The sequence below is a fragment of the Chrysochloris asiatica genome, unplaced genomic scaffold (genome assembly GCF_000296735.1).
Source record: "Chrysochloris asiatica unplaced genomic scaffold, ChrAsi1.0 scaffold00178, whole genome shotgun sequence".
Classification (NCBI taxonomy): Eukaryota; Metazoa; Chordata; class Mammalia; order Afrosoricida; family Chrysochloridae; genus Chrysochloris; species Chrysochloris asiatica.
The window spans coordinates 4,452,719-4,466,518 of NW_006408696.1; the positions used below are offsets into that span (position 1 = coordinate 4,452,719).

General features: G+C 46.4%; 1 protein-coding gene across 2 annotated transcripts in view; it reads left to right on the top strand.

The window, feature by feature from the left end:
• The window catches only part of NOMO1 (NODAL modulator 1), a 64,516-nt gene extending 50,919 nt beyond the window's left edge, over positions 1-13,597 (top strand). For both annotated transcript variants that reach the window (XM_006871967.1, XM_006871968.1), the window contains 6 exons: positions 1,004-1,087; positions 2,633-2,743; positions 4,910-5,011; positions 6,436-6,555; positions 11,895-11,987; positions 13,466-13,597. In XM_006871967.1, the coding sequence (XP_006872029.1) occupies positions 1,004-1,087; positions 2,633-2,743; positions 4,910-5,011; positions 6,436-6,555; positions 11,895-11,987; positions 13,466-13,597 (642 nt within the window). The remainder of the gene's footprint in view (positions 1-1,003; positions 1,088-2,632; positions 2,744-4,909; positions 5,012-6,435; positions 6,556-11,894; positions 11,988-13,465) is intronic.
• The last annotated feature ends 203 nt before the right edge of the window (positions 13,598-13,800 follow it).

Consider the following 13,800-nt stretch of genomic DNA (forward strand, 5'->3'; position numbering starts at 1 on the left):
CTTTCCTAATGTCCTTTTCAATGCTGTCATTTTTGGTATAGAGAAATCCAATTGATTTTTGTATGTTGATCTTGTATCCTGCCACTTTTCTGAATCTTCCAATGAGATCTAGTAGCTTTTTTACTGAGTCTTTGGCGTTTTCTACATATACGATCATATCGTCTGCAAATAGAGTTTTACTTCCTTTTTGCCAATTTGGATGCCTTTAATTTCCCTTTCTTGCCATATAGCTCTTGCTAAGACTTCGAGCACAATGTTGAACAGGAGTGGTGACAAAGGGCATCCTTGTCTGGTTCCTGTTCGTAGAAGAAAGGCTTTCAGTTTCTCTTCATTGAGAGTAATGTAGGCTGTTGGTTTTATATATATGCTCTTGATTATGTTGAGGAATTTCCCTTGAATTCCTATTTTGTTGAGTGTTCTTATCAGGAATGGATGTTGGATTTTGTCACATGCCTTTTCTGCATCAATCAATATGGTCATGTGGTTCTTTCCTTTGGAAAAATTCCACGATCTTTTAATTAAGATTCTACGTGAACTTTTTTAAAGTCATCTCACAGAACAAAAAATTTACTGTTTTAACCATTTTGAAGTGCACTATTTGGTGACATTACCACTATTTCCAAATTATCAACCCAAATAGCCATTCGGTGCCCCTAAACATTAACACCCCAATCTCCCCTCCCCAAGCTCTTTGTAAGGATGGATTGCAATTCCCCAGTTCTAAAAGGGCACCTCATTGGGATCCTCCAGGGTTTGCCCTTTTGTGTGGGGTCGGTTTCACTCAGTGCTGATACCGTGTTGTCGCTGTCTTGGCACTGCGTTCCCTGTCGACTGTTGAATGTTCCATTGTGTGAGCACGCCATCATGCTTTGCTTGCTCTTCTTGGTTTTGGTTCTCCCTTTGGCTCTTGTGCCCCTGTGTGGGCACCTAGAGTCAGCTGGGTCAGGCCGGGCTTTCTCTAACAACCTCTTTCTAGAGACCTGACTATTGGATTCTTTTGCAGCCTGGGTGTGTGTACCACGTTCAGCTGAAGGCAGAAGGCAATGGTCACATTGAACGGGCCCTCCCCCACCATCGGGTGATAGAGGTAAGGCAGAAACTCTTCTGCTTCCCTGACCAGAAATGCTTGAGCACTGTTTTGAGAATGGGGGACTGTTTTGGGGGTGGGGGGTACTTAAAGTCCCTATTCAGGGTCGTCTTAGAATAATGTCATCTTCGCAAGCACCATTTGATGTGGTTTTTCATGAACAGAATTACTGTCATGCATTCAGAATAGAAACCTGAACTCTTGTCCCCACCACTCTTCCTCAGCTAGATCATTATTCTGCAAGCTCAAGGTCTACAGGTACAAGGAGCAGCTCCAATCAGGGGAGGCTGATAAAGAGAAAGTGGGCTTTATTGGGAGCAGGACCATGTAGTCTTGTGTTCGGATGCGGCCATTTCTTCCATTCAGTGGGCCAAACTGCTCTGATATTCACGGTCATGACTTACCTCCATGACTCCCTTCCCCAGGAAGTTGCCAGATCCATATGAAGGAAGGCTTGCCTCTTTGTTGGACTAGAGGGCTTGGGCGGGAAGAGACAGATCGACTCTTGGTGGCTTTATAAGATGAACATTAAGCATGAAGAAAGGAGCCCTGGTGGTACAGTGGTTCAAGTTCAGCTGCTAACTGAAAGGTCAGCGGTTCAAACCTACGAGCCACTCTCAGGAGAAGAAACCTTTCAGTCTGCTGGCGTCAGACTGACAGCCTTGGAAACCCTACGGGCAGTTTTACTATGTCTTATAGGGTCGTTATAAGTTGGAATTGATTTCATAGCACACAAGAAAAAGCGTGAAGATTGGGAGGAATTATGGTGGAGAGGAGGCTCCCTGGGTGGGTCAAATGGTTAAGTGTTTGACTACTAGTCAAAAGGTTGGTAGTTCAAACTCACCTAGAGGCACGTTAGAAGACAGGCCTGGCGATCTCCTTCCTAAAGAACCCTCTGGAGCAGTTCTACTTAGCACACATGGGGTCACCATGAGTTGGAATTGACACAATGCCAGCTGATGACAGGGTGGAGCGTGATAGGTCACTTTTGGAGCTAGGAAATGGTTTTCTGATATCTCTATAATCCAGCATTTTCAAGGGCTGCATCTGACATGAAAATGCATTCTAGCTTGTCTATTTCCCTGCTGGAGTGACTGACTCAGGCCAAGACCACAAGCAGTAATGTGGACTGCAGCCAGGCAGGTAGGAAGGACAGAAGTGGCTGCCTGGAGTCTCCCAAACTGGACAGCATAAGCCTCGCCGTGAGGGGCAGCTGGACCTTGACCACTGATTGTTGCCCGCCAAGAATGTCGACTTCCTCATACTTTCTTAAGAGAAGTCAGAGAATTTGTTTTGGAACACGAAATTTCCTGTTTTTTAAAAAAGTTGTAAGAAATAAACAGTTACCAAAAAAATACTGTGTTTGTACCTCGTACAAAATGTGCTTGTAGACCAGGGATAGTCCACCTGCTGACAGGTTGTGACCTTGAACTTCGGCTGCTTTTGTGGCACACTTCTCCCTTTGTGCAAGAAGTGAAGAGTGCCCTCAAAGTATCTCTCAGACCATCCTCCAGCTTTATCCTGACCAGTGTCTTCTCTTTCTAGGTCGGGAATAATGACATTGATGACGTAAACATCATCGTTTTCCGGCAGATTAATCAATTTGATTTAAGTGGAAATGTGGTCACATCCTCTGAGTATCTTCCAACATTGTGGGTAAGCAAGAGACCAGCTTTTTAAAATGAAAAGATGATGTTCTCTTTTGGCATTCAAACAAGTAGGCTCTTTGTGCCTATTGCTTGAAGTACTAAAGGTGGCGGGGCCCTGGGTGGGGTTGAGATTGTGAAATCGCAGCATGTGTTTGGGGAGGTGGCTTCTAATCAGTGGAGAGAAATGTGTTCTAGATTCCGAGGACTGTTAGAGGGAGGGAAGCAGAAGTCTGAAGGCTGCTCAGTGCAATCTGGAGACTACATGGAAAGGCAGTTTTAAGACAAAATACCCCTGAAGTTGTTCAGTCTGTCAGGGGTGAAGGAAGTGGGCACTGGAAGCCAGGCAGGTGGGCTCCCCTCCTGTCACTGGCAGCTGCCCATTTTGTCGCCTCAGGCAACCTCTTCCTGTCCCTGTGCCTGAGTTTCCTTCTCTTTCAAATGAAGGAGTTAGAGTAAATGACCTCTTTGGTCTCTCTGCCTGTAACAAAGTCTGTCTGTAGTTAATGAAGAAACACAATATGCCTTGCAATTCCATGAAAAGTGTTCAAGGTGCCATGGGGGTGTACTACTAAGAGATACAGTCCATTTAATTGATTAATTACCCAATTAGTTAATGATTTGATTTAGGGCATCTAAGCGCCATATCTTCCGAGGCATCCTGGTGGTGCTGTGTGTTAAGTGCTAGGCTACTAACTGCAAGGTTGGCTGTTCAAACCCATCAACTGATCTTGAGGAGAACAAGGAGACAGCCTGCTTCTGTGAAGCTTTAGAACTTGGAGCACTCTGTGGGGCAGATCTGCTGTGTCCTATAGGGTCGCCGCTGTGTCAATGGAAGGGCTGCAGTGGTGGCCAGGCACCGTCCAGTTCTTCTGGTCTCAGGGTGGTAGAGGCCGAGGTTCACATAGTCCTTTAGACTCATTGCTTCCATGAGCCTTTGATTTCCTTTACTCTCCTTGACTCCAGCCAGGGAGAGATCAACAGTGGTACCTTCAGTCACATTCACTTTTATCCATAGCTAAGTATTGGGCTTGAGTGAGAGTGTGGGCTTAGGTTGGACTAGCCTGCTAACTGCCCTTTAGTCACGTGGTTGCAGATCTGTGCACTTGTGGGGTCTAGGAGCTAATGTCAGAGAGGGGAGAGAGCTGGATGGGCTTGGGAGGCAACTGAAGAAGTGTTCCCTGTTCACAGGTGGGGGCAGTTGAGGGAGTGGGAGGCTGCCATAAACAGCACTGTCTGATTACTGTCATATTAGGTTTCCGGTTCAGGGTTGGTCCCAGAGAACCTGGAAATTAGAATTCTTGAAATCCCCTGGTTTTTAAATAAAGACAATGAATTCAGATTTACTTAAAGCACAGGCAGAAGAAAACATTGGGAGTCTAGGATGTATGGCCCGTGTGATGTTGTTTTAGGAAAACATGTGTCTTCTGTGCCATAAAATACAGAGATGCGTCGACTTGGCCCTTAGGCCTGGCATTCCTTTGTTATAGGTACAGGCTGGTGCCACACAACTTTTACTGTAGCGTGGACTGTCCCTTACTCTTCCACATGCCTCATTGCATATGGTGTAAGAGCAACAATGGACCATACCCCAGGAAAACAAAAGCCAAGAACAAAGCACTGAACTGCTTCCTGAAGCAGTCTAGAGAACCATGTGCAAGACGGGAATAGGTTTTAACAAATCCTTGTGGAATTAAGATTCCATCTCATATGCAGCAGCAATACAAGGTGGGCAAGCCCCTCAGTTGTGTGGGTTTAGTCCCAGGCTCTGCCAGTTTCTTAATGATAATAATGGTGATGCCACCTGCTCTGCACTCAGGATTGGTGACAGTACATTCACAGTGCTTATTGCATGCGTAGCATCTTATAGATGCTCAGCAAACGTTAGCAGTTATTCTTTTTCACGTTGTGCCTGTAATAACTATTATTATTCTTTTGTGTGATAACAGAGGTTAGAGTCTATTGTAAAACTTTGCATTTCGATGCACAGCATCATCAGAGTCTTAGGTGATTGCGCAGTGTATTATCTGTAGCCTTTCAGGGGAGTGCGGTCTCTCTTTCAAATAGCCATGTTTTCAAAGCTTGTTCCCCAGAGATCAGCTGCCCTACTACATTGGAAATGAAACATTTATCCTGTTTCGGTTTCACGAGCGTGCCTTGTGTTTCTGCTCAACAGGTGAAGCTTTACAAAAGCGAGAACCTTGACAACCCGATCCAGACGGTGTCACTGGGCCAGTCCCTCTTCTTCCACTTCCCCCCGCTCCTCAGAGACAGTGAGGTAATGCCTGTGGCACGAAGCTGGCTGCGGTTTTTGCTGTGATCATTCCACTCTGGAGTTTAGGGAAGCCTACTTCCTGCTGGTCTCCCTGACACCATTCTCCAGCAACGCTTGATATCAGATTCAGTGCATCAGATGTGGTGGGAAACTCGTTTTTCTTAATTCGCTGTGATTCTAGTTTAAAAATGATAAATATTCATAGGAGGAAGTGTGAGGAAAAAACAAACAAAAACCAGCCATGACCCTAACATCTAGAAATCATGCCCTCTGTTAACACTGTTAATAGGAATCCTGTGTTTTCTCAGTGAGCATGTACACACATGTGAGAGAGAGAGAGCACACACACACACACACACACACACACACACACACACACAAATGCTGTCCTCCTGTCAAGGAGCCCTGGTGGCACAATGACTAAGCACCCAGCTGCTAACTGACAGGTTGCTGGTATGGACCCACCCATTGGCTCTGCAGAAGAAAGACCCGGAGATCGGCTATAAAGACAACAGCCTTGAAGATCCTCCAGGACAGTCCTGCTCGGTCACATAGGGCTACTGTCCATCCATCTGTGTCAGTCAGAACTGGGCCATTCTGGACACTGCTGTGTAATCCGTGCTTTTCAATGAAGAACCGATCACAAATCGTTCCCCCCGTCGTAAAGCTTTTATCACGTGACTTTCCATGGCTGCATAGTCGTTCATAATGTAGGACTCCCCTGCCATGGGGTACTGTAGAATGATGAAACAGGTCAAAGTAGAATTAGGGGGTGACCTATAGAAGCACCAGAGTGCTGTGGCCTCCAGGGTCAGATGCCATCTGGTCAGTCCCTGCTCAGCCACCTTACTAACTGAAGTAACCCTGGGCCAATTACACTTCTTCATGCATCACTCTTCCCATCTGTAAAATGGGAGGAAGGCAGGCAGTGCATGGTGTCCAGGCACATGGTGGGGGCTCCACACACTGGTATCATCTAGAGATGCCTCATTTTCCAAATGTGCCAGTTTATGAATGATGTTAAGTATTGTCCCTTAAAAGTCACCCACATTTTGGGTGGAATGCTGTCTTGCTCACTTGGAACACCCTTCTCAGGTCATCATAATTGGCTCCCATTAATTCTGTGTTTCATGAAATCAGGTCCTCTAAGGCCTGTAGTTGTCATGGTTGACTCTGTTCCTAAGTGCCACAGGCCCTGAGGCCTGGTCAGACAGCAGTCTCAGGCACTTAGCTCCACATTGCCATCACGGATAGCGTGAGCTCTCGAGGTGATGGCTGAAGTTGGCAGCCTCAGTGTTGCTGTGTGCACGTGGGGATCATTTTAAAATCCTCACCTGCTGCACGTTGTGCCGTATGTTAGATTGACGCGTTCATTTTGTTGCCACACCTGGCCTTTCTGAAAGCACTTTTCTTTTTCCTGTGTACAGAACTATGTTGTGCTCCTGGACTCCACACTCCCCAGATCCCAGTACGACTATGTCTTACCTCAAGTCTCCTTCACTGCTGTTGGCTACCATAAACACGTCACCCTGATCTTTAATCCCACGGTAAGTGAGAGGGCGTTCAGAAATGGGTGGGCTGCTGAGATCAGGAGAGGCCAGGCATACTGGGCCTGGGGCTTGGGGGCTTAGTCAGAGGATGCTGTCTAAGTCTGTTGGCAGGGGGCGCTCTCATGTCTGGATTTCCCTGGATGCTTTTCTGCTTCCATTGAAACAATGATGTCTTCAATCCTCTGTGAGGAAGGAAGGGGCCCTTGAAGGGTGGGATTGTTCTAGTCAGAGGCTCAGGGAAGATTTGTGGAGGGGTCATAACTCCTTCACCGCTGTGGGGCCGGGTTCTTCTACTCGGAGGCACAGTGTACTGACCTGATCCAAGCCCCCAGCTCAGGTTGTGGGACACTCTGCACCACAAGGAACCTGGGACCTAGGTTTTTCTACGAAGAAATTGCAAGAGAGGGGAAAAATAGATAGCAGGGATACCTGGAGACTAAGAGGCAGTTACTCAATTTTATCAACCTTATTGGAATGTTTGTCAAGAAAACAGACTATAACCAGCAACAGGAAATAGCAAAACAAAACACACACACACCTTTCACATCCAGGAGGTCCTGGAGTAGGTCCGTGGCTCCCGAAGCTAATGTGCAGTAGCATCACTTGAGAACTGAGCACACACATCAGCAACAACAAAAACACGATTCCAGGTGCTTCCTCAGATCTACTGATTCTGAACCTGTGGGAGGAGATCTTGTAGCTACTGCTATGGTCACTGTTTGTAGGTGTTTTCTGTGGGGAGAATAAGAATTTTATTTATTAATGATAACTGGTGTGGAACAGTATACACACACACACATACACACATCACAAAAACAAACCTACAGCCATTTGGTTCCAGCACATAGTGATTCTATGTCAGGTTTCTGAGACAGTTTCATCCTTCTCCAACGGCAAGGCTGGTGGGTTTGAACCGCTTACCTTGCTGTTAACAGTGTCACCAGGGTGCCTTATATATGTGTGTGTGTTTCTTGTTGTTGTTGTGTGCCATTGAGATGGTTCTGACTCACAGCAACACTGTATAGGGTTTCTAAGAGCAGCTGGTGGGTTTGAACCGCTGACCTTGGGGATAGCAGCCCAACACCTAACCCACAGCTCGTTCATGGATAGTCCTTATTTGTTTTCATAGCTGCGTAGTATTCTGTTGTGTGGATAATAACTGTATTACATTAAATTAGCCCTTGATACATGGAGGTTGTTAGCATTTTGCTATTATAAATAGACCTTTAATAAAAGAATGGACTTATGCATACATGGTTTTGAATTTTTTCCAGTTTATGTTTGCTGGAATCAAAGGACATTGCTCAGTATTGCCTAATTCCCCTCCATGTTGTTGTTGTTAAGTGCCCTTGAGTCAGTTCTGACTCATAGTGACTCTGTATAGGGTTTCCAGGAAGTGACTGGTAGGTTTGAACTGCTGACCTTTCTGTTATCGGTCCAGTGTTTAACCTACAGCACCACCCCAGGACTGCCCTCCCTAGGATGGTCTGATTTTGCCTTCCTCCCAGCAGTGTAGGGGAGTACCGTCTTCCCTTCAGCTTTGCCAACAGAGTATGTTGTCAAATTTTTGAACTTCTACATTCTAATAGATAAGAAGTGGTATCTCTCTGTGTGCTTTTAATTTGCATTTCTCTTATCTTTTCAGATAGTTAAGAGCCTTTTGTATTTCCTTCGCTGTAAGCTGTCTGTTTCTATCTATAATCCATTCTTCCATGGTACGGTGGGCCTTTTTCATCTCTATTTTAGAAGGCCTTTGTATAGTAGGAATATTAACTCTTTGTAGTATAAATTGTACATATATTTTTCAGTTTATAACTTACCTTGTTGCGTTGCTGAGGCAAACATTTATTTCATTCTATTTTTATTTTAAACACATTGATCTTTTTCTTATTGCTTCTAAATTCTGAGTTAGAGTTAGGAAGATTTTCTCATTTTTTACTTTTGGGAGGAATTCTGTTGTGTTTCCTTTTGGTGTACTGTTTGATTTCATTTTGACACTTATATCTCTGTTCATTTGGAATTGTTCCTGATAGAAGGTATGAAAGATGGTCTCACATTTGGCACAGTGTTTAAAGCACTCAGCTGCTAAACAAAAAGTCGGCATTTTGAACCCACCAGCTGCTCTTTGGTAGAAAGATGTGGCGCTCAGCTTCCATAAAGAGGACAGCCTTGGAAACCCCATGGGCACATCTCCTCTGTCCTGTTGGGACGTGCTGCAATGGGTAACATGCCATACTATTTAGTGCTTTTTGAAAACCATTCTGCAGAGGAGGTTGACAGGAGTAATCTCTAATTGAGAGATGAAAAGATTACGGCCCAGAGAGAGATGCACCCAGCCCAAGGTCAATTCCAATTCATAGCTGTAGGACAGAGGAGACCTGCCCCACAGGGTTTCTAAGTCCTGGTTGGCGTTGTAAGATAAGCATTAGATTGTTAACCTATGGCAGAGAGTAGACTTGTCCCACAGGGTTTCTAAGTCCTGGTGTGGTGCTGTAGGGTAAGCATTGGACCACTAATGGTAAGATTGACAGTTCAACCCATCAGTTTCTCCTTGGAAACCCGATACAGGGTCTCTGTGCGTCAGCACTTGCCAACAAACAACAACAGCCTTCACAGAAGCAGGCTGCTGCATCATTCTCCTTCAGAGCGGCTGATGGGTTTGAACCACCCACCTTTGCATGACTCTGTAAGTGCTGGGCTACTACAAACCACAGGGCCAGCTGTTTTGAGCCACTCTGTGGGAGAAAGATGCAGCTTCCTGCTCCTGCCAAGATTTACAGCCTTGGAAACCCTTTACAGCGTTGCTAGAAGTCGGAACCGACTTGATGGCTTACAACAACCACCATCTTTTGGCTAGCAGGTGAGTGCCTGTCACAACGCATTCCTGTCCAGCTCATAGCAAGTCTATGGAGCAGATTAGAACTGGTCTATTTCCTACTTAATGAAATGCTGTGAAGAAGAGGCTTGGCGCAGTGGCTGCAATAATGGGCTCAAACGGTAACAGTTATGAGACTGCTTTCGGGCCACATCAAGTCACTATGAGTCAGAGCCAACTCAGTGGCAGCAAACAATAGCTACAAAATTTATGTAACAAAACGTTTGCCATGTCACCGTTTTTTTTAAAGTACTAATTCAGCTGGTTGGAGTCCTGGTATGGCACTGTGGGTTAATGCACCAGACTACAAAGCCATTTAAACTGCAAGGTTGGTGGTTCAAGTTCACCAGCTGCTCCTTGGAAACCCTATACAGGGTCGCTATGGGTCAGAACTGACTCGACAGCACGTCACAACAACAACAACAACAATTCAGTTGGTTATGTGCTGTGGAGTCAGTTCCAATTCATAGCGACCCTGTACAGGGTTTCCAAGATAGTGAATCTTCATGGGAGCAGAAAGCCCCACAAACAGCTGGTAGTTTCGAACTGCTGACCTTAGGGTTCACAGCTTGATTCGTAACTACTAAGCTACCAGAGCTCCTTCTTCAGTCATACTAGTTATAGTCTCTGTGTTCCATAGCTATCACTATATCCGCTTCCAAACACTGTTCATTTCCCTAGAAACTCAGTACCCTTTAAATAATAACCTCCCAGGTGCGCCTCTCCCTAGCCCCGCACCGAAACCCAAACCCATGGCTTTTGAGTTGATTATGACTCCTGGTGACCCTGTGTGTTTCAGTAGAAGAGCACTGCATAGAGTTTTCATGGCTGACCTTTGAGAAGTAGATCGCTAAATCTTTCTTCCTTATGATGCCTATGGGTGGATTCAAACTGCCAACCTTTCATTAGTAGTCAAGCACTTAACCATTTGCACCACCATGGAATTCCCTAGTCCCTGGTAACCACCACCAGGCGTTTGTTATTCTAACCATGCCGTGAGGGTGGGATCGTGCCTTTTGACCTTTTTGTCTGCCGTATTTCAGTGTCATGTGTCACCCTCAGGTTCACCCATGTCGTGGCATGTTTCAGAATTCCAGTTCTCTTCTGGCAGAGTAATACTGTTTCACTGTACGGATAGACCACCCTTTCTTCATTCATTCTTGTCTCCGGTTTGGATGGTTGGGTTGTTGCCAGACTTTGACTATCAGGAGTTGCGTTGCAGTGAGCGTTGGTGTACGTTTGAGTCCCTGCTTTTGAATCTTGGGGATACACGTAGGAGTTAATTCCTGGATCATATGGTGATTTTGGGTCCTGGTGTGGTGCTGTAGGATAAGCATTGGACCTAAAGGTCGATTGAATCGCAATATCAGTGGTTCTAACCTACCAGCTGCTCCTCAGCAAGCCTGTATAGGGTTGCTGTGAGTCTGAACTGACTCAATGGCACTTAACAACAATCGTCATTTTATGTTTTACGTTTTTGAGAAACTGCCAAACTGTTTTCCACAGAGGCAGCACCATTTTGCGGTCTCGCCAACAGTCCACGAGAATCCCAATTTCTCTACATTCTGGCCAACACTTGCCATTTTCTGTTCTAATAGGAGCCACCCAAGTGGATGTGAAAAACTTTTAACTAGGTATTGGTTTTCGTGGAAAAGGAGTTAAGCTCTAAGATGTGTCAGAAAAATACAGGAGTCAGCAATGGACACTTGCCCCTGCTGTCTTTCTTCCTTTTATGAAAAGGAACCCTTGAGGGTCAAGTTGGTTTTTATAGTCATGTTTTTGCCATTTTCAGATGTTTTCTAGCAGACTGCTCGTCCCAGCATGCCTCACATGGCCCAGTGCTGTCCTGCTAGCAGGAAGGCAGGGCTCACCATTTCTCATAGGTATTTCTGTCCATGGACTACGGGCGGGGATTTAGTGCCATGGGTCCACACACTAGGGAAGCTGGGAAGTGTGGCCTGTTTTTCTGTGCAGCTCAGGGAAAACCTGGGTGTTGTAGTGGAAGAAAGGGAGAATGACTACGGGGCCATAAGTTACCATCTCTGTCTGCTGCACTTGCTCACTCAGTGTCTTTCTCCTCCCCACCTGCCCAGTGTCTAGAATAGTGGGTCCTTCAGACATGCTGTGCAAAACCATCCCTGAATATATCAGAGACCCATCTAACTTTTCAACCAGAGCTGTGAGGCTCTTCCTTTCCTCAGACATATTCAGAGTGAGGAATACCTTGTCACGGGAATGTATTTCTTCCTGAGTCTCAGGTTGAACAGCAGATGATTCATTGGAAAACCTCGCTACATTGTTTCCGTGTCTCATTTGGGGGAGTGAGAGTTTGGACTGCCTGCCTTACAGGCATGTCCCTGGGTAACCAGTCTGGAAGCCTGGTGGGTCAGGACTGTGTCACAGCAGGTGCTGACACTGGTGAGAAGTCAGTGGGCATTAACAGCATTCTTGGGGTTTGCAGAGGAAACTGCCTGAGCAAGACATTGCCCAAGGATCCTACATCGCCCTGCCCCTGACGCTGCTCGTCCTGTTGGCCGGTTACAACCATGATAAGGTAGGAGAGGCAGAGACCCTGTGGGGATGCAGGATGGCACAGGGAGAGTGATTCCACACAGCTGAAGAATGGCACAAAATGATTGTGGCCCAATCCAGAGAAGAGAAAATGTACCATGTGAACCATTTTGAAGTCTGCATTCCAGTAGCGCTAATCACGTTCACAGTGTGGTACTTCCGTCATCACTATGCATTTTCGTGACCCCAAACAGAAACTCTGTGCCCATTATTCTATAGCTCCCTGCCCCCAACCTGGTATTCTCCGGTCTGCTTTCTGTATCCACATGTTTATTCTAGGTGTTTCTTTTGAGTGAAACCAATCCAATATCTGTCATTTTGTGTCTGGATTCTTTCACTGAGCATAATGTTTTCAGGCTTCATCATGATATACCAGGTATTCAGCTTTTTTTCTTTTCATTGTTGAGTGCTAGTCCATGATGTTATGTGTTTCCTTCATCTGTTGATGAACAACACTTGGCTGTGTCCAGAAATGACTGAATTTTGTGTTTGGAAAGTACCTTAAAGGCAATGCATGATGGTACCTGTAAACGTAATTTGAGAGTGCCTCTGTGGTCTGTCTCATAATGTCCACTGATAAGAATCAGCTTAAAGTAGGCTCCCACCTTACATTATCTCTGACCCACCTCCCCCTCAGGGCACTCTGGTTTTGTTAATTCACTGCACGTCACCAAGGGCTCACATTCTATGGTCATGGTTATGTGATTTGTTAGGGTGACTACATAGAATTCTGGTACAATTTGAGGTGCAGTGTAGGGTGAACACCAGTGGCACCAGGGTTCAGCCAGTATGAGGTACACAGCAAGGTCTGGAAAGGTGTCCAGAACATAAAGCATGTCTACCTGTTCATCTACCAGCAAGTTCTTCCACCAGGAGAGGCTGTAGGAAGCCCTGGAATGGCCCCAGCTCTTGGCTCTTGAAAGAACTGCTCTCAGGAAATCCCCACTGGGGTAGCCCTTGCGGTAGCCCCTGCTTGAGAAACCCCAGCTCTGGGTGACCTCCCCCCAGGTGACCCCTGATGAGGAAGCTCTTGGCCATGACAACCCTCAGAGCCGAAGTGCTTTCAGCCTGCCTTGGGTCTTGTCACTCCGCTGCTCTTGGCCTCCTCAGCCTTTGGCGGTGGCACAGCTCTAGCATGTTATCTGGCATCTGACCTGAAACTTCAGAGTCCCCATGGACGTGTCTTCCCTCTCAGCCAAGAACTTTTCCTTTCCCAGCCTCTGTGTTTCAGCCCCTTACATAAGCCAGTCCTTGGACATAGTCAGGAGGGGCTCCCTAGCCAACCCAGACAAAAGTAACAAACCCTCAAGAATTGTATCAAATCCAGCCCTGACCACCTCTTTGGTCTGTAACAGCGCTCTTCTGTTTAAACCTGGAGTTCTGGTGGAGCTTGGTGTCAGCCTGAGAGGGTGCCCCCACGGAATCTCCCGTGTCTCTCACATACTCTCTCTCTTTTTCTAGCTCATTCCTTTGCTGCTGCAGTTGACAAGTCGACTGCAGGGAGTCCGTGCTCTTGGCCAGACAGCCTCTGACAACAATGGCCCAGAAGATGCAAAAAGACCTACCAAGAAACAGAAGACCAGGCGGACGTGAGGAGGCAAGGGGCCGGTTGGAATCTCACTGGGGACAGGCCACAGCAAGGGGCTACCACCGCCCTTAGGCTGGAGGCATTTGAGTAGCTTCAGGCACCAGCTGTCTGCCCCTCATGCCCGCCTTCTCCTGGCAGCTGCCTGTGCGCCCTCTAGGTGGCCCCTGAGGCAACACAATGATTGGACCTTCCTCTCACTCTGCTGAGC